General features: G+C 41.3%; 2 protein-coding genes across 3 annotated transcripts in view; one reads left to right on the forward strand and one right to left on the reverse strand.

Annotated features, from left to right (window-relative positions):
• The window catches only part of STYXL2 (serine/threonine/tyrosine interacting like 2), a 30415-nt gene extending 15566 nt beyond the window's left edge, over positions 1–14849 (reverse strand). Inside the window, 2 exon segments of the mRNA XM_020974729.2 lie at positions 13488–13613; positions 14683–14849. Coding sequence (XP_020830388.1) covers positions 13488–13597 — 110 coding nt within the window. The 5' untranslated portion in view covers positions 13598–13613; positions 14683–14849.
• The window catches only part of GPA33 (glycoprotein A33), a 59444-nt gene continuing 41534 nt past the window's right edge, over positions 2951–20860 (forward strand). The window contains exons 1-3 of one of the 2 annotated variants that reach the window (XM_078156518.1): positions 2951–3083; positions 17910–18076; positions 19823–19898. In XM_078156518.1, coding sequence (XP_078012644.1) covers positions 19868–19898 — 31 coding nt within the window. In that variant the 5' untranslated portion in view covers positions 2951–3083; positions 17910–18076; positions 19823–19867. Of the gene's footprint in view, positions 3084–17909; positions 18077–19686; positions 19899–20860 lie in introns of those variants that run through there. The other variant, XM_020974707.2, reaches the window with a different exon arrangement.

Raw genomic sequence — 20860 nt, forward strand, 5'->3', positions numbered from 1 at the left:
AATTGCTTGGTGACAATAGGAAAATTGTCCATGTGAATCAGCACAGGCACAGGGATTTCCCCTACTCCTATACCTCACTGCTAGGTTTTTGTATGTATGTGCTTACTTCCTTCCCTTACCCTCCCCCTGACATTTTTGTATATTGGCGAGAGAGTGTGATTGGGTTTAGGGGTGAACTGTTATAATTTGATTATTCCTGCTTTTGCCTTCTTGGTTAATGTGTCATATTCAAAAGTTAATGGTGTGATTGTGACTCATTTGTATAAATAGGAAGCACGCCAAAAGGGGCTCTAGAGCTACAGTAATCAGTGGTAGAACAGTGTTTCCCACACCGTGGTTATCCCTAGGACCTTGAGAATCAGTGATAGACACACGTCTACTCTTTTGGTGAACCAGTCCAACATGTTGCAGTGAGGCAGGTGGGGGTGAACGAGTCAGCCTTAACTTAGGAAGAGAGTTAGGGTTGGTAGTTGCACCTGTGATACACTGACAAATTATAGAACCAGGTAGCATGGTGGCTTAACCAGACATCTATTGGAATGCAAATCATATCAGTTGACACAGTAGTTTTCATAGTGCCTGGAGTATGGCACAGTTTCTAGCACAGAATAGGTACTTAATAAAGTCTTGTTGACTTCACTTGACTTGAAGAATACTAGAGACAGCTTTCTGGTTGGGAAGGAAGACAGAGTACTTACCTTAAGATAATGTATGTAAAGCTCTTTCTAAACTTTGAAACACTCTATAACTATCACTTGTGTTATTATTGTTATTACATTAGTCATTATTATTATTATTATTATTGTGGTCTCCTGCTCAGTCTGGCACTTGCAAAAAAGAAAGTGGACAAAACCTATGAAGATATGGAAGCCTACTTTGAAGAAGGCAGCCTCCAAATATAAAAGTCAGCAAACTAAAGATAATGATATTTAAGAAAGTAGATTTCAGCAGGCATAGGAAAATGTTTGAAACATCCCTATGGGAAAGAAAAAGGAACTATGGAAAGGCAAATACATCAATTAATTAGACATTCATTTAAAAATATTTCCTTGTCTAGGTGCAATGCACTCAGCTAAGCACTTGAGGGAGATTCAGATGTCAACAGCCATGCCTCAGATCTCTATAGTATTTATAGATTACAAAGTGCTTTCTTCACAACAAGTAAAGGTAGGTAATACAAGAAACATCACCTCCATTTTGTAGAAGAAGAAACCGAGATTCAGAAAGTTTGAATTATTTGCCCATCTACCTAGCACATGTTAAGTTTCTCAACTCATCTTCACACAACGGGAACTCAAGTCCCCTTTCCATCCTAATCCCCTGTTTTACTGCACCCATTCCCTGATTTCTTACCTCATCCTCACATAACAGGAACTCAAGGCCTCTCACCATCACAATTACCCTTCTGGATGGTTTCCAGTCTATAAGTGTTCTTCCTGAAATGTATCAACCAGAACTGAACACAGAACTACAAATGTGTCCTGGCTGGGGCTGAATATAATGAAGTTATTATCTCTCCATTTCCTAGACACCCTGCACCTCTTCAGGTAGCATATGCTTATGTTATTTTTCTTACCTGTGATGGTGTGTGTGAATGATTCACATTTAGTTTATTATCTGCTAAAACTCCCAGTTCTTTATCAGAGAAATACCGATGGGCCCCATTTTGTACCTAATAAGGTTGAATTTTGAAACAAGTAGAAAAGTTTATTTTTCAAAAACTAGATGACTATTTGTCAGGTATGTGATAGAAGAATTCAATTATGAATTGGATTAGATGGTTTCTAAGGATCCTTCCAAATAGAACATTCTGTAGTTCTGTGATCCTTCATTCACTCAAATATTCAAATGGCTCTGTGATCTCATTGATATGGCCATTCCCTCCACTGATATAGATCTCAACCCATCCATGGTTACCCCATCCTCTGTGACTTTTACTCATGCCCTCCCACAAATTCACTATAGAGGTTCCATCCAGTGTGCTGGAGATCGTCCTCACTTTCTTTTGATTTCTAGAGGATAATGATGGAATACATAGTCCATCAGTTATCCATTGATGTGGCCACATAACAAGCAGATGTTTTTGGCTTATATATTTCTTTGATTACATCCTTGAGTCCACCTCTTCGAATCTCCTGTTGGTACGTGTGCTGTACACGAACCTCCTGCTCATGGCACCACGTGCTTCTCCTTCGTCCTTTGGGTGATCCTCAGTTTCACTTCAGCTCTGTAGTGTTCTACAACTTGGAGACACATATAACAACACTGGAAGACTATTGCTATGAAAAAAGTAGGCCTCTTTTTCAAGGACAAGCTGTACAAGTTGCTCATTAAGCTGCCTATCATAGTTTGATCTGGGCATTCTTAACCACTTTTTTTGTGCCATGGACATTTTTTGGCAGTTGGGTGAAGCCTATGGATCCTTCCTCAAAATAATCTTTTTATTTGCATAAAATGAAATAGTCACAAAGAAAACCAGTTGCATTGAAATAGTTATCAAAATATTTTTTATAAAAATTTCACAGACCCCAGGTTGAGACCCTTTGGTAAGAATTCTTCATCTACTATTTTTTCCTGTGTAGTTTTTTCTAAGTACGTGCTTTTTTTTTGGCTGTTCAGTTATTTCAGTCATGTCCAACTCTCTGTGACCCCATTTTGGGATTTTCTTGGCAAAGATACTGGCGTGGTTTGCCATTTCCTTCTCCAGCTCATTTTACAGATGAGAAAACTGAGGCAAACAGGGTTAAGTGACTTGTGCAGGGTCACACAGCTAAGAAGTGTCTGAGGCCAGATTTGAATGCAGTTCTTCCCGATTCGAGGTCCAACATTCTACCCACTGAGCCACCTAGCTGCCCATGCAGGTGGTTAGGCCAAAGTTTGTTTGTTTGTTTGTGGTTTTTTTTGAGTGATTATGGATCTCATTTAAAAGGAACTGATGTGACTGATTGATGTAATGAGTACAATGTCACCTACAAACCAGAGCATCTGAATAGTCTCATCTGGATCTTGAATTTATACCTAGAGAATCCCTCTGGACTTAGATTCTGCATGGATTTCCTCCATCACAGTGGTGAACACCTTTGGTAAGCAAATGTCTCCCTTTTCTGTGTCTTTCTTGCAATTAACCATCAGTGGATAAGTCAACAAACATTTATGAAGTACCTACATTGTGCCAGGCAGCGTGATAACTTCTAGGGATACAAATTAAAATAGAGGATTATTGAAGAAAGTTCTCTCTGTTGTATCCTCCAAGGAATCTTGCATGATTTTGACATATGCCTGGAATACACCTTGTTGGAGGGGACCCTTTAAGGCAGGATTTTGTTCTACTAAATCAAACACTTTTTCTTATCATAGGTAAGAAGCAATAAGCACAGACTCCTGTGTTACTCTCTATATCTTTCAGTCAGTCGTATGTGTGACAGCAAAGATGTGGTCTCCTACGGAATATCACTCGTGAAAGCCTGCCTTTCCCTTCTAATACCCTCATCAAAGATGTCTTCGATGCATGTGCAAATTATTCTCATAAAATTTTTATATAGTGGGGAAAGTAGGCATCCTTAGAACTGTCCAGACCACAGGGCCCTTCCTTGACCATCACTTCCCATATCTGTGCTGCCTACCCCATCAAAATGTCAGCTACCTGAGGACTTACTGGCTTACTTGTATTTATATCCCAGTGATCAGCATCATGTTTGTGGCATAATCTCTTATTAAATGCATTTTTTATCAGTATGGCTCAGTAAGGAATCTCTTAGGCCATTTTTTTCTTGGTGACAGTGAGATCCAAGATTTTTTCCCCATGGTTTTGGTATCTTTTCCTCCTTTGTATACCTTAAGAACAGATCCTTCAGTGACCTTAAAGTTAGGTTACCCCCTCCTTATATACTGAAGCTTCTGGGTAGTCTAAGAGGCCAAAGCCTGTCTCATTCCTTATTCCTGAACCTTGTTTTCCAACAGATTTTTCACTGTCCTTGCCCTTTTCTACTTTCGCTTTGAAGTCACTACAAAGTTTTTGCAGGGAGGTGGAGGCAGGGAAGGCAGGAGCAGGGTCTCCTTTGTTTCTCTTCAAGTCTCAGCTCAGGCCCTTCCTGGTCCATCCCCCTGACTGCAGCTGCCCTCACAAAGATTACCTCCTATCTGCTTTGTTTATATCTCTACAACTATGGGTAATCCATCTCCCCTCTTAGAAGGAAAGCTCCTAGAGGGCAGAGACTATTTTGCTTTGGTCTTTGTATGTATCTAGCCCAGTGCCTGCTATGAAGTAAGCCCTTAATAAATCTTTGTTGATTGTTTGATTGATCCTGTGATTTCATTAGTGTGGGAAACTCCCTTGTGTGGAAACTCCCTCCTGTCATACGGGTCAGCAACTCCTCTGTAGCTCATAGTTTCAGAGAACAGCCTGAATGCACTGATAAGTTAGTGACTTGCCAATAGATGCCTAAGGCAGGCCTTGAATCCATTTGATCCTGACTCCAAGGCCTCTCCCTCCCTTGGATTTAACCTGGAATGTTTTATCAAGTTCTTTATAGAATGCTTCTACTTCTTACTCCCCCGTAACAATTGTGGGACATAGCTGCAGTTATTCTCACGGGGGTGCTTTTTGCAAATATTTGTAATGAAAGTGCAATAAGAGATGACCAAATACCCCATGAAATGATGTTTCTTGTTGCCTTCGAGCACAAGATAAAAATCACCTCTATCAACTTCCTTATTTGGTTCTGTAAGGATAATCTGTGGCTCATCCTTGCTTTTATCTGCAATTTCCTCCTGTCTCCTGGTTTCTTTTATAGCAAGAACATCAAGATTGATGCAATTTAGTTGTTCTAGAGGCAGGGAAACTCTTTGGTCCTTGGGAAAAGAGATCACATTTAGAGTACTAATAGTTATAGGTATATCTAATATACAGGTATAAATAATTAATAGTATAAAGTTTATAGGCAGTCTAGAAATGGTGTAATTCTTAGCAATCTCTGCCCACTTTGCTCCTACTCTATCATCAACACTAGAACAGAGGAGCCCCACACAGGGGCTCTTTTGGAATTTTTCTTTACTTCATGGGTCACCACGGCTAAGCAACTAGTTAATTTCCTAATGATAAGCCTCTGTAGTACTTAGATTGGTCCTAAGAAAGCAGACTCGGTCTGTTGTCCCAACAGTACCCAAAGCCTTTGCAGCGGAAGCTGCCACAGCCAATGCTCAGTGAGCATGGCCTTTATTCCTTTCCATGCCATGATGAGACATCTTTTATTCACATAAAAGTATAAATGAATGGTTGCAACTTTGAAAGTGACTGACTTCTAGAGTTAGCTTCATTTGAGCAAGGTGAAAAATATTAAGTTAAAGAAATAAAGCTCTAAGGGTAGAATTTCAAGTGAGCCAAGGAGAGCAGAGGGGAAACTAGAAGACCTTTTCCAGACCATGAAATCACAGAGTGTTAGGTCTAGACCTCATATTGACAGGATTATTAAGGTAGGAATCAACTGTGTCAGAGCTAAATGCCACTTAATTGTCTCGGGGTAGCTGGAGGGAGCCCTGTATGCAGGGAGGTCAAGGAAACAACCCAAAGGATGGAGAGCATGAAGTATTAACAATTAACTGTCTTACTTGAGGTATCAGAGCAGCCATGGACTAAGAACTGCTAGGTAAAGTGATGGACTTGGAATAATGCAGACTTGGGCTCAATGTCTGACACTTACTAGTTGGGAGACCATGGGCAAGTCATTTAAGTTCCCTTGTCTATAAAATAAGGATAATAATATCTATAGCACCTTCCTCAGGGAGTTATTGTGAAGCCCAAATGATATAACATAGGCAAAGTTCTTTGAAAAATATAAAACACTAAATAAATAAACACTGGGTGACCCTAGGCAAGTGACTTTATCTCTCTGTGAAGTTTCTTTATCTGTAAAATGAAAAAGTTAGACATAATGGCTTCTAAGGTCCCTTCCAGCTCCAAGCTCTTGCACTATTTAACATTCTTGGGTTTTTTTCCTCTTCAACTCAGTTTGCATTTACAGAGACCCACTATGTATAGGACACCATGAGGTATTCTGGAGGACAGAAGAGGTATACAAGGCCCTATCTCTTCCTTCAAGGAAGCTGTGACCTAGCCAGGTAGAGGCAGAGCCTGGAAGCTGGATTAGAGGATGTGTTCTTTACTTGGACAATGATACCAGGGTGGAATATACAGAAGAAGTGGATTGCAGCCAGCGTTTTGGAAGGTTGACTTGGAACTGGCCACAATAAATTGGAGAAATTGTCAGGAATAAAGAGAATAAGATTGAGTCAGGATGTGCTGGTAGCACCCTTGGAGAGGAGAGGGGGAACTGCCTATACAGATGGAAGAGTGGAGGTCCATTAGGTAAATCAATCAAATCACCAAACCTCATTTAAAGTAAGTGATAAGAGCTACAGCCCTGACACATGTCTGGTGAAAATACATTTCAATTATTCATCAGGCATGAATAGACCTGGATACCTCACTATTTATAATGGGAAGTCTGTTCACATTGGCTAAAGGACTTAGGCATGCCCTCTGCATCAAGCTGGTTGGAATCAGAGATTTCAGTGCCTGGAAGAGAAAAGTTTCAGCTAAACTCCTAGGAAAGAATTGATTAGGAGAGGACAAGAAGTAGCAGAGCCCTGGCTTCAATCTTATGAACTTGGGAGATCTGAAGAATTTTGGATCTCTTATCTTCATATTGGGGTTCTAGTAGCTGAAGGTGGTATGTGCACTGAGTGCCATGGACAGACTGGACAGAGATTCAAGGTTCTAGAAAAAGCCCAGAAGGGGAGGAGAGGGAGCATTCCTATAGACAACATTGTGAGAACTGTCAGTTTTGCTGCATGTGCTCTAAGATTGAGCCCCTTTCCTCTAGATTTTATATGTCCTGGTATGAGAGTATCACAGACATGGTTGGGGCGGGGGGGAATTGTTTTGTACCAATTGTTTTTATTATACCACCTTACTAAAATACCTTCTGCTAAAAGCTGATTGTTTGTCTGACTCATTGATAATCATGGGGAGAAGCACACTGGTGGGGGCTCATGAGCTCCAGCACAAAACCCTTAAGGTCAAGCCCTAGAACCCTGCAGGAATCTAGCAGCCACATTCTGGAGATACAACCTGTCATTGGGAGTGGGAGTAGGAGAGTTGGGATTTTTTTTTTTTTGCTACACAGAAAAATATCCAGGAATCAAAGTCAGAAGGGTTTTGTAATTTTATATTTTAAAAGCATCCACAATATTGGGGTGTACAAAAGACAAGTGAGATAAACCTTCTATTATCCTTCAGCTGTGGTCTGATGACCCTTTACTTGAATCCTTTCCAACTAAAGATAAATGTAGAGAAGTTGGAGATGGCTCAGAGTTCTAAAAGGCATAAAGATGATTAAAGAGTTGGGAAATAAGATCTATGAAGCAAGAGTAAGGGGAAAGGCATCATTCAGCCTGGACAAGAGAAGGCTAGTGGGAGATTTAATAAGTCTTCAAGTAGAGGAAAGGCTCTTAGACAGAGGGCAATGACCAGCTGGTTTTAATCTCCACTGAAGACAGAATAAGAGGAAATAGGTTTAAACTGCAGCTTGAAGGGCTTATGTTACATAAAAAGAAGAATTTCTTAACATTGAAAGTCACTGAAAGATATTGGTTGTAGGATCTTTCTCTGAAGGTCTTTAAAAAATATTATGGGTTCTCAATTGCCTGAGGTAACTTAGATGTCTCTACCTGAAGGCAAGGGAAAGAGCTTTAAATGACCTCTCAAAGCAACATTATAACCCCCAAATTAACTACTTATAGTGCTTTATTAGGCACTTTAAAATTTGCCAAGTGATTTATCTATTATATAGTATTTGAACTTCACAATTACCTTGTGATTCCATATCTTTGAGATCCTAAGAGGGTCATCATGAAAAGGGACATAGAAATAAAACTTCATTGTTTTGTTTTGTTTTGTTTTTGTCCTTATCATAGCCCATTCCAAAACAGGTTAGCAGTAGAGGCAATCACAGAAAATAAAATAATTTAAACGTCATGAAATTAAAAGGTTTTTGAATGAGTAAAATCAGTGCACCTAGGATAAGAAGAGAATTTGTTGACTGAGGAAAATTCTTTACATCAAATATCTCTAAGGATTTGATAGCCATGATAGATAGGCAAGAGACAGATACATTAGACCAAGAACCATTTTCCAATGGATAAATTGTATAAGTATGTGAACAAACATTCTCTAAAGACTTGCAGACTATTAACAACCATATGAAAGACTGCTCCAAAACACTAATCATAAAAGAAACACATATCAAGACAACTCTGAAGTTTCACCTTACACTCAGCAAATTGGCCAAGTTGACAAAAGATACAAATAGTCAACATTGAGGAGTTGTGGAGAGATAGGTATACCAACATACAGTTGGTAGAGTATGAAATAATCCAACCATTATGGAAAGCAATTTGAAATTATGTTAGGAAAGTGACTAAAGCATTCACATCCTTTCACATAGAGCTTCTGCTGCTAACCATATACCCCAAAGATGCCAAAGACAGAACAAAATGTTCCATATGCCAAAATATTCATAGCAGCGCTTTTGTTATTGCAAAGAAGTGGAAACAAAGTAGATGCTAATAAATCAGGGAAATAACTAAACAGTTTGTGGTATAACAAGGGGATGGAATGTTACCACACCATAAGAAAATATAACAGTGGAGAATTAAGAGCAGCATGGTAAGACTTATATGAACTGATGCAAAATTAAGAAAGTAGAACCAGAAAAACAACATAAACAATGACTACAACAATATAATTAGAAAGAACAAAAGATCCAAGACTAGATGGTGTATTATTATAATGACCTAGCTTGTGTCCAGCAAAGAGATAAGAAAGTGCACCTTGCTCCCTTCTTGGCTGAGGTGGAGGTCTATGGGTGTGGAACAGTGTTTATACTGTCATACTCAGTTGAAATGTTCATTAATTTTGTTGAGCTGCTTTTTGTTTCTTTTTGAAAGTTTTTTTTTTTGCTTTTAGGCAATTAGGGTTAAGTGACTTGCCCAGGGTCACACAGCTAGTAAGTGTCAAATGTTTGGTCTGAAGCTGAATTTGAACTCAGGTCCTCCTGACTTCAGGGCCGGTGCTCTATCCACTGTGCCACCTAGCTGCCCCTAAAAGTTCTTTCTTATAAGGGATAGAACTTCAGATGTAAAAACAAAAAATATTATTATAAATTATTTCAAGGTCAGCATATTTAGTGTCAACATCATAAGAAAAATTCCTAGAATTGAGAACCCAGTGTCCAAAGCAATGGAAAACCCTAAAGGAAAGAAATAAGCATATATATAGTACCTAGTGTGCTCCAGGCACTGTGCTAAGTGTTTTTATAAATGTTAGCTCATTTGATCCTTGCAACTACCCTTTGAGATGGGTGCTATTATTATCCCCATTTTACTGTTGAGGAAACTGAGGCAAACAGAGGTTAAGTGACTGCTTGCTCAGGGTCACACAGCTTGTAAGTGTCTAGAGCAGACTTAAACTCAGAGCTCTATCCCCTGTACCACCAGCTGACTCTAGATGTTCTAGAGAACATCTAGAAAAGGTAGCTTTTTAAAGGTCACATCTTTAGAAAACACTGAAGATGTAGCATTTTGGTAGCTAGATGGTGAAATGGAAAGAGCATAGATTTGGTGTCAGGAAGGCCTGAATTCAAATCCTACCTCAGACATTTAATAGCTTTGTGACCCTGGGCACAGTGTCTGTGCTTTAATTTCATTCTCTGTAAAATGGAGATAATAGTACCTGTCTCAGAGAGTTATTAAAGGAATGAATATACTTAAAGAGTCTTGCAAACCTTAACATGCTATATAAATACTATTCTCCTCTTTCTTCTCTTCTTTCTTCTCCTGTTCTTTTTCTTCTTCTTATCATCATCATCATCATCATTATTACTGTTATCATTATATGGGTCTGTCAAACTAAGGTTTGTACCTAGCTCTGCTAAGGCAAGCTGGGAGAGGTGGTGGTAGTGGTGGTGGGGTTTCTAATGGAGTGGCCTGGAGGCTTGTTTGGAAAATGCCCTAGAAAAAGGGAACATCTTAAAACACTCCTGTCAGAGGGATCTCTAGACAAAATTGTTAAATAAGCAGTGTTTGTCTTCTTTGTCCTCCTTTCAGCAACCTGGCACCCCTCCTTTTGCTTTCCCTGGTGTCCGCACCCCTTCCTTCCCCTCCTCCCAGGTTGGCCTAAAGTTCTCTGATTCCACAATTGATGTGATGATTCAGGCTAATGGGTGCCCATCAGGAAGAAAGTATTATGATACAGTGATTCACACGAAGATGCTTGGAATTTAATGTGTTGGCCCCTTTGGGAGTATGTTTTTAAAGAAACCGCTGGCTGAATAAAAGGGTTGACTTGCTAACTAATGGTATCATTTCCTGCACCAGCCAGAGGTGACAGAGAAGAGATATTTGGGGATTTGTAGCCAAGTCAATCCTGCATATTTTAAATAACGATTTCTCAATGGGTGTCAACAGCAGAACAGTCAGAGTGAGCCTCAGAGGCAGGATAGCCTGGGTTCAAATCCTGCTTCTGATACAGCAGATCACAGCCACTTGGTGTCCTAGGAAACCTGAGGTCCACACCTATGCTTTCTTTGGTATAGGGAACTGCCCCCTTCCCCTCACCGAAAAACCCTCCCTCCATCAACACAGACTGGCAGCAGCTTTGCAGATTATAGCCTTAAAGAGACACATGAAACACCAGTTGGTAAAGGGACTTACCTAGGTCTCACACAGTTGCTATGTGTCAGAGGCAGAACTGGAACCCAGATCTTCCTAGTTCTGAAGCCTACTTTTTGATTACATAAAAGTGTATATTGCACAGGTGTGCAACAGATGTACATACTTAAAGATTAGAGGGAGGAAATAGATCCTCTCTCAAATCTGAACGTTTTACCAACAGGCAACAAGACAATTTGGTTTTAAAAGAAGATACTTCAGCATCCATTTGTTCAAAGGGCTGTGATTGTACAAGTGACAGGAGCTTCCTTTCACCTTTTGGCAGGTACCCAGATAATTATCTCACCTGCATGAGGTAGAGACATGAAGAGACAGAAACTAGCAGAGGGCATCTAGGGCTGGGCCCAGATGCCGGTGCACCAGGGACCATGATTCCTCCCCCAACTCTGCCCACCTTGAGATGCTTTGAGTGTACTGCTCCACTCCCTCAGCACCCATAAGCCACGTTGCCCAGGCACTCATTTTAAGGGATTAGTGCGGATTCAGCTTCAGGGGCTGAGGTAGGGAAGGGGGGCACAACTGAAGCAAAAATGGCTTACTGTTGGCTGCATAGATCCCCGAAACCCTGTGCAGAACCCTATCCCTAAATGCAGCCTTAGTTCTCTTCCAGGCACTATCCTCCTCTGCTCTCCCTTTCCTCTGTACCCTCTGGAACCTTCCTCTGTTATGATATGGCCCAAAGAGATCATTATGTGTGGTTTGGGGGCCTCTGTTTGTGTTTGTATTTGAGTTTGACACTACCACACCAGATGATTTCCAAGGTCCCTTCCAGCCCTAAATGGATGATCCTACCATCCTAGATCCCTCTTTCTCCTATTACTTCCATCTTCTAGTATTCTCTGAAACTTAAATTTCTCCATACAGTTCTGTATTTTCAAATACTGTCTCCAAAGATGGTTACTCCTCCTCTCTTCTACCTTGATACCCGGGATCACAAGGAGGAGTAGGCTTACTCCTTGCTAGACCTTGTAGTGGACACTCTCAAATCTTCCCTTCGTCACCATCACTTAGCAACAACCTCTTCTGCTTTAAAGTTCCTGCCATCCTGATTTCAGAAAAACCTGGACTTACATGAACTGCTGCAAAGCGTAGTGAGCAGAACCAGAACATTATACATAGTAACAGCAATATCGTACAATGAAGAACTGTGAATGACTTAGCTATTCTCAGCAACACAATGATTCAAGACAATCCCAAAGGACTAACGATGAAACATACTATCTGCCTCCTGAGAAAGAACTGATATTGTCTGAAAACAGATCAAAGCATACTATTTTTACTTTCTTTCTTTTTCGCTTGAGTCTTCTTGTACAAGATGACCAACATGGAAATGTTTTACATGATTGCACAGGTATAACCTATACCTGGTTGCTTACCATCTCAGGATGGGGGAGGGGAAGGAGGGAGGATTAGAATTTGGAACTCAAAACTTAAAAGAAAAACAAATGTAAAAAATTGTTAAACATATAATTAGGGAAAATAATATGCTGTTTTTTAAAAGTTCCCTCTTGACCACCAGATCATTCTTCCAAACAACTCTTCCCCAACACCCACCCTCTTTGAATAACCTTGCCTCCTATTTTCTCAACCTCCTTAGCCTCCGTGATCTTAGTCTCAAGTCTACTTCAGCCATTCAAAAGAATGAGCATGCCTTAGACAACTCCTGCCCTTCTTTGCCCCAAATGAATTTTTCCCAAGGGCCAGATTTCTTAGTTACAGCTCTGGGGAAAGACACAATAATGGAGGACTAAGTCACAAAGAGGATGTAGGGCAAGTTCATGTGAAAAATATCTTGGGTTTTTAGTGGACTGCAAGCTCAAAGTGAAGAACAGTGTAACATAGCAGCCAAGAAAAGGAACATGATCTTAGGCTGCATTAACAGTGTACAGAATGGCACCCTGGCTGTACTCTCTGCTCTGGTCAGACCACATCTGGAGTATTCGTTTTTCTTGCCACATTTTAGGATGGGATAGATTGGCTAGAAGAGGGCAACCAGAATCATGAGAAAACAGAAGATCCTGTGCTGTGAGGATTAGCTAAAGGAACTAGGGATGTTTAGCCCAGATAACATAAGATTTAGAGGGCCATGATTGCTGGCTTCAAGAATTTTGAAAGACTGTCATGTAGGAAAGCAAATTAGAGCTGTCTCTGTTGGTGCCATGAGGTTAGGTACATTGGGTAGAAATTAGCAGGTTGATCATTTGAAACTTTAGTTTCAACGTATGGTAGATTTAGACTTGATGAAAGGAAAATCCTCTGAATCATTCATTGGAATTGTCCAAAAAATGAAGAAGCTGCTCTAGGAAGTAGTGGATTCACCAGCTCCAGAGATCTCACAGTTCTCATCAAAGCCTTTCCTAAAAGGTGTCTTGGCTCCCTATTCCACGCTCTTTCCTTAGCACTAAGACTGTCTCCTATCAGAGATTTTCAGGAGGGGACTGCTAGTGGAATCACATTTATTTTACAGGCAACATCTTCCAGGTCCCATGTGTTACAATCTAGTCTGCTTGCTGCTGCCCCAATATCCCATCTTCACTCCTTCTTAGTGGGTATGGATAACTACACTCTGGCCTCATTTTGAAGTGGAGACTGACGGAGAGGTTAGGACTCCCTGGGCGGCATTTCCCACCCTGTCACTCGTCCTCTCGCATGTGACCGAGGCTGTGGTGGGCCGTGAATCGCTCTGAGTGTACACTCACTGGCTGGGAGAAGGGCTTCGGAGATATCGGGCCTGCACTGCCTTCACATCCGCTCCATCTTCCGTATCTGGAACAACCTGTTCCTCCTCTGGATCGTTGCTGGTCGCCATGACAACCTGTTAGATTCTAGGGAGTTGGGGAAGGAAGACCATTAGGGGGTTAGCAATAAGAACAAGGAAGGAAGACCATTAGGGGGTTAGCAATAAGAACAAGGCAACCATAAGGACATTAGAAAGTATAGTCAAGGGGGCAGCTAGGTGGCGCAGTGGATAGAGCATCGGCCCTGATGTCAGGAGGACTCGAGTTCAAATCTGGTCTCAGACCAAACACTTGACACTTACTAGCTGTGTGACCTTGGGCAAGTCACTTAACCCCAATTGCCTTAAAAAAAAAGTGTAGTCAAGCTCTGTAGGACTAAGAGTAGAATAGTCACATAAGACAATAAAGAAAAAAAAATTCCACATCCTGTTAGGGTTTGGAACAGTAGGCTGTCTTACTCTTCTCACATTTATATAGCATCCTTGTCTTTCAAACAATTGCATAGGATCCTCACATCAGTACTAATATCTTCACTTGACAGGTGAGGAAATTGAGGCACTCTATTTTCCAAGGTCAATGAATGATGGAGGACTCTTTTCTATAATATCACGTTGCCCCAAAGGGAAGGTGATAGTGTTAGAGCCATCTAGGACTTCTTAGATGGAGATGCCCTCACCCCAACTAGGGATAATCCAATTTAAGAAAGAGCAACATGATTCTTCCTCACCAAGAAGGAAGATACATTTACTATTCATAAAGCTGGGGAAGTTAGTGGCCAAGAGACACCCCAAGGCAAGGAGGCCAAACCTTTCTTGTTACCTTAGTGTGAAAATGTCCAGAGCTGCGGGGTCCCTGCAGGGGCAGCCACTTTTGATTCAGACCAAAAGCTTAGAAAGGACAGATTCACCAGTGGCTGATTTTCTTTTACCTCAATCTGTTAGGCCCGAGGCAGACAACACCTATATTTTGCTGAGAAAATCTGGCCCTCCCCCCACCTCCTATTAAAGGGATCTGAAATCCCCTACAGCTGGTCTCAAGCATCAGGAATGTACTGTTGGGGCCTGACATGGCCTAAGCAGCAGCCGCCACTGCCACTCGGACTTGTGGGCCCCGGGACTGGCCCAGGACAAAGAAAGAAGGAGAAAATGACACTCACCTGAACTCTGGGTATTTCTGCTGTCTGGAAAGCATTCACTCAGGTGCTGGGGGACCCCAGAAAGTCAGGCAAAAAACTGTTCAGGGGCTGGAGCGAGTGAGTGGAACCTCTCTCTCCAGAGTCCCTTCTTCAAGAGGCAGGACAACTGTCAACAGGAAACCCTTCACAGCTCTCTAAATTTAGCAGGTGTCCTATGCTGCCTGGCAGTTCAGTTGGAGGCAGGAATGCAGAGCCTCGCATGGAGCGGGGCAGAGAAGTGCAGCCTTAACTCTTTCCCTGCCCAATCATCCTTTTGCCACCGACAGCTGATTTCTTTGGCAGGAGAGTTGGGGAAGCCAAAAGGGCAGACCTGTCGCTTCCTCCTATACCATAGAGGTCTCGGGGCTATTTCAACGCTGCCTCCCCATTCATACCCCACTCCTGGACACAAGTATTAGAAGCCCTTCCAGAATATCTTCCAGAAGATAACCCAATCCTTAAAAGCCTTTGCTGTGGGCATGCAGGGACAAAAAGGTAGAAGAGGAAGACATCAAAGACTATGGAAAATTGGGGACTCCTAGAGCCAATGACTAAAGGCAGCTCCTGCTTATGCCCAGGGGTGCATCCTGTCACCAGGACTAGTCTTAGGATAGATGGGTGACTTCCTATCACCCTTACCCTAGGCTGTGACCCAGGGAGTAACTGTGCTATAGGAGAGATGGTGGGGGAGACTCAGATTTGATAGCTGCTTCTGGAAGAAACTTCAAAAAGCAAACAGTAAGGATCATTAGCTTTGGAATCAGAGGACATGGCCTGTAAATACACACACACACACACACACACACACACACACACACACACACACACACACACACACATGTCAGTCTACCCTCTCCTCTGATTGAATCCTCTCTCGTCCTTGTTGACTATCCCTACCTAATTTTTCTCTCCCCAAGTCCCCACCCCTAATCTTCACTCTTCTCTCCCCAAACTGTTTCACTAACCTCAGGATATTTCCTGCCTGAGATCCCTTTCTCAGCCCCTCTCTGTCTCAAACCTTGACTACCATTCTAACCTTTACCCTGATTCATCCCTCCCTCCCATTCTTCTCCCTCTTCTTCTCTCAGTTGGAGTTGAGAAGACGTGTGGTCAGGTCCCACCTCAGATGCTGAGCTGTGCGACTGGACAAGTCATGTAATTTCTGTCTGCTTCAGTTTCCTCACCTGTAAAACAGTGGGTAACAATGGCACAACCTCCCAGGGTTTTTGTGAGGCTCAGATGAGATATCTACATAAAGCATGTGACAGTGCTTGTGACTTAGTAAGCACTACAGAAATGTTAGCTATTATTATTATTATTATTATTATTATCTGTAAAATGGGGATAATAATAGCATTTCACTGGGATATTGAAAGGATCAAATGAGATAATATTTGTAAAATACTTTGCAAATCTATATAGTTGCAAACTATATACAAAAACTATATAAATCATATCGTTTTTATAAACTACATAAAATACTTTGAAAATCTATAAAGTGCTATATAAATGCTAGTTATTACTATTATTATTATTATTATTATCATTAAATGCCCCCTTCTAAGTTTACCATCCTAGATTTTAAAGCTTAGTGGTCATTTGGGTCCAACTCCCTCATTTTACAGATAAGGAAACTGAGGCCTGGAGGGGAATTGGTCTGCCTATGGCCAAACAAAAACTTCAACAAGAATTTAAAATCTGTGCATTCATAATTGTAGTCTTCCCAATCTCGACAAGTACCCAACTAATGATGAACACGGGGCAACACCTGGCCTCGCCCCCTCCCATCCCACTTCTACTCAGCTTTGTACTGGAGTAGCATTAGCTTCAGTGTGAACTTCCAGCTGTCTAAATTCAATTTTTTTGGCTAATTGACCCCGAAGTCTATGATCACCATCTAATTGAAACAGCAGTGACTCCAAGGTGATGAGGTCATAGAATGTAAGCCCCTTGAGGCTGGGACATTTTTTATTGTTGTTTTTGTACCCTCAGTAACCATCACAGTGCCTCACACATAAGTAAGTGCTTAACAAATGTTTGTTAAATTGAATGCTAGCTGGTGGAACAATATCTTAAAAGAAAGAGCAGTTGTAAACTGAGATGTGGATTCCTATCCATTCCTACAGATTGAAAGAGAGTGAGAGGGTGGGGGAAAGCCAGTGGCATGATCCTTGGAAAACAGAGCTTTGGACACACTAGGGCATCTGGGGCACTGCCCCATGTGGGGATACTCAGCCTCCAGCTGGAAGTCATAGAGTTGTAGAATCTGACTCTGAAGTCAAAAAAGACCTCAGAGTTTGTGTAAGCAGCTAGTTGGAACAGTGGAGAGAGCATCGGATTTTCAGGAAGAACTGAGTTTGAAATTTGCCTCAAATACTTACTAGCTATGTGGCCCTAGACAAGACACTTAAACTTTATTAGCCTCAGTTTCCTTACCTGTAAAATGGAGATAATACCAGCAGCTACCTGACACAGTTGGATCAAATGAGATCATGTTTGTAAAGCATTTTGCAGACCTTAAAATTATATGTAGATAGTAGGTATCTAGTTCAAATCATACCTGGAGAGATGCACCCTCTACAACATTCTCACCAGATGGTCATTCAGTCTCCATTTGAAGACTCTATTCGATTGGCAGGTACCTCCCAGAACCTCCAACTTAAGGAGGATGCCCGAACCAGCCATGTGGTCAGTCCTCTCCAAGGTACCGTCCTTGTACTACAAACTTTCTCTATCACCCCACCCCAACTCCGACCCACTTGCGGTACCTTCAAAAACTCCCAGCCCTGCTCTTCAGCTTCCTTTTTGACTTGTCTTCTTTTGTTAGAATGTAAGTTCCTTGAGGACAGGGACTGTCTTTCTTTCTGCTTCTTTCTGCTTGTATTTGTATTCTCAGTATTTAGCTCAGCGCCTGCACAGAGCAAGAATTTGATAAATGCTTATTCATAATTTTTACCTTCTTTGTTTTTCTTGGGTTTTTGGTCTGTTTTCTTTCACAACATGACTAATATGGAAATGTGCTTTGCATGACTACACATGCATAACCTATATCAAATTGCTTGCCTTCTCAATTGGGAGAAGGGAGAAGGGAGGGAGGGAGAAAATTTGGAACTCAAAAATTTTTTAAAAATGCTAAAAATTGTTTTTACAAGTACTTGGGGGGTGGGAATAAAATATTAAAAAAATACTTGTTGACTTGATCCAAATAGATATCCCTGGACAACATTCCCAACAAATGGTTATTCACTCTCTATCTGAGGACTTCAGGTGATGGGAATCCTACCCCATCTCGAGGCAGCCTATTCTGTTTTTGGACAGTCCTCCTCCTCCCTTGGTTATACTTGAAGCTCCAGAAAATACTTTGAGCCCTATTCAGGTAAGCTGTGACTCTGGAGTGGCTGATTCCCCCAATTATTTGTAAGGAGGTGATGGATGCACAAAATACCAGTCTAGGGATTTGGTACTGTCTGGAAATTTTTTGGAAATGCTGGAGCAACAGCAGATAATATGTATTCTCAGACAATCATAACAACAACCATAATAATAACAGATGCTTCTTTACTTAAAAGTTTGCAAAGTGATGTACATGCCTTACCTCATTTGATTCTGCCAACAACCCAATGAGGAAGATGTTATCATCCCTCTTCATTCATTTGTTATATTACTACTATGTTATTATATTCTTTATTATATTACACACATATTTATTATATATTATTTATTTATTATATATTATTATATTATATAATAAACATTTATGAAGTACCTACTATGTGGCAGGCGCTGTACTAAGCACATGCCCATCTTACAATGTGAGAGGTGTTATTATACTGATTTTGGAGGAATACTGTTGGCTGGGGGGAGGGATGCTGACTGATAGAGCTGGTGTTTAATAAACCACATGACTGCAGTGAATTGAGTATATGTTTAATAAACCACAAGGCCACAGCAAATTGAGTGCCTGTATCCTATGAGTACATGGAGCTTGTTCACTAAGAAGGGAAACTCTAGATGTGCAGCTGGGTAGAACCATAGATTTTCCAATAATTCAGACCCATATTTCATCACCCCTTAGTCTAGATTCAGAATCAGGCCAGTGTGGATTTTTAACTCTTCCCCACCAATAACCTACCCCTTCCATACTCCCCTTCTCAAACACCAAGAATAACAATTGCACTCTGTTGCAACCATTCGGCTGGTGGTTTGAGTATAGTGCCACCTTGTGGAAAAATTAAATACTACATACATTTGTTGAGTAATAGAGCCCATGAGCCGGTGAGAGATTGCCTATTGTCCATGTGGGCTAATTCAATATCCAAGTGCCTATACCTGTTTCATGTAAATGTGAATTGTTACATTTTTTATATGATGCATAACTATTTCTTTGGACCTGTTAATAAAAAATCCCTACATATAAGCCTGTTGGTGGAGAAAGCCCCTTTCAAACCCTAAAGTGGAGGCAGAGAAAAAATAACCTGAGAAATGGTCCTTTTCCTTTTTTTTCTTATCAGTGAAACAAGCACCTCTTCTTCCTCTTATCCTTAGCTCCTACTCATAAACTCAGAAGGTGCTTCATGGAAGAGTTGAGCTGCAGAATGAGTGATATTAATCTTTTCTTTTCCTTGTCTGACCTCCACTAGGCCACGCATGCTCCATTCCCTGCAAGTGGGCATTTTAGTAAGGGAAGTGCATGGGAGAGAAGGGGAGTGTTACTTTATACCATGCTCTGCCATTTTTCAGTCCTAGAGGGAAACACCCAACATCTTATCGTGGCCTGAGAAACCCTTCTGTGCCCGTAATTCTCTTTTCATTGCATGAGAACAATTTCCTGCTAGCAATAAACAAATTCCAACCTTTGTGGATAAGCATCAGTGACATTTGTATACCTGTATATAACTGAAACCAGATAGCAGGAAGGAGGAAACCAAGATATACTCATCTAGGAGAAGGTGGGGTGGGTGGGTGGGTAAAGTCCAGACTCACAGGAGAGTACACCTGTCAGTCCATGGGCAGGGGAGGGCACAGTTAAGAGGGAAGTGAAGAGAAGAAGAGTGAATCCATTTAACTTGTCAGGCCTTAACAGGCTAAAAGATCCTTTGACTTGACTGACTTCCTGTCCCAGGTTTGAGACGGATTTGTGATAAAGTGAGAGACTGCGGTGGGGAAGATGAGACCCCTGTTCTTCATTCTCTCCACTCGTGAGTAAACATCATGATCTTCCCATGTCTAGGAGCAACAGCATGGGGGAGGGAGGTAGTTGACAGGCAGGGTGCAGCCTGGGTGTCTTCCCTGCCCTTCTCTCAGTATAAAGGAAAAAGGAGATTTTTGCTATTTCTTGATAGACCAGAAACTTCAATGCAAGTCCATTAGTAGTAATGGGATGTTTCTCATGTACTTTCTAGTAAAAATCACTCTGAGGTCCTTGTCTTGCATGGCAAACAGGCTGGCATTTCAGTAACTGCTTTCAAAGGCCTGAGGAGAGACAGAAAGGAATAAGTTTTTATTTATTTTTTTAAAATTATAGATAGAATTGTTTGTCTTTCTAAACTGGAATTGTGATTTCCTAGGTACAGTAACTTATATTGATATAGATGGGCACCTTACTGTCTTAGAGAGTTGTCTGGGACAACTTCCCCAGGGTCACCCTGGCCAAATATATCAGAGATGGGACTTGAACCTGGGTCTTCCTGAATTGGAGACCAGTTCTCTAGCCATTATTCCACACAGGCCCTAAAGGGAAGGAAGGTAAAGATACATGGGGTGAAATGAGAAGCCCAGCGTCCTTGAGCAAGACTTTGGCACAGCAAGGAAGAGAACCTTTTGTCGAGAAAGATTTTCTTTTAAAATGAGAGGTTATGAATGGTGGGGCCCATTTTGTCTGAGGACATTGTAAAAGTCATGGACGAGTTAGGAAGAGGACAGAAAGTCCCAAGACTTTGATACCAGTCATCCTACAGAAATGTCCAATGGTGCAAAAGGAGGGAAGGGATCAATACTAGATCTTGGGTTCTAGTTCTGAGGGCCTCTTACTATTTTTGTGACCTTGGGCAAGTCACTTAGCCCCTATGGGCCTCAGTTTTCCCATTTGTAAAAATGTGGAAATTGAACTAGATGATATTTAAGGTCTTTTTCAGCTCTAAATCCATAGCAACAACAAAAA

The sequence above is a fragment of the Phascolarctos cinereus genome, unplaced genomic scaffold (genome assembly GCF_003287225.1).
Source record: "Phascolarctos cinereus isolate Bilbo 61053 unplaced genomic scaffold, phaCin_HiC Scaffold_5;HRSCAF=322, whole genome shotgun sequence".
Classification (NCBI taxonomy): Eukaryota; Metazoa; Chordata; class Mammalia; order Diprotodontia; family Phascolarctidae; genus Phascolarctos; species Phascolarctos cinereus.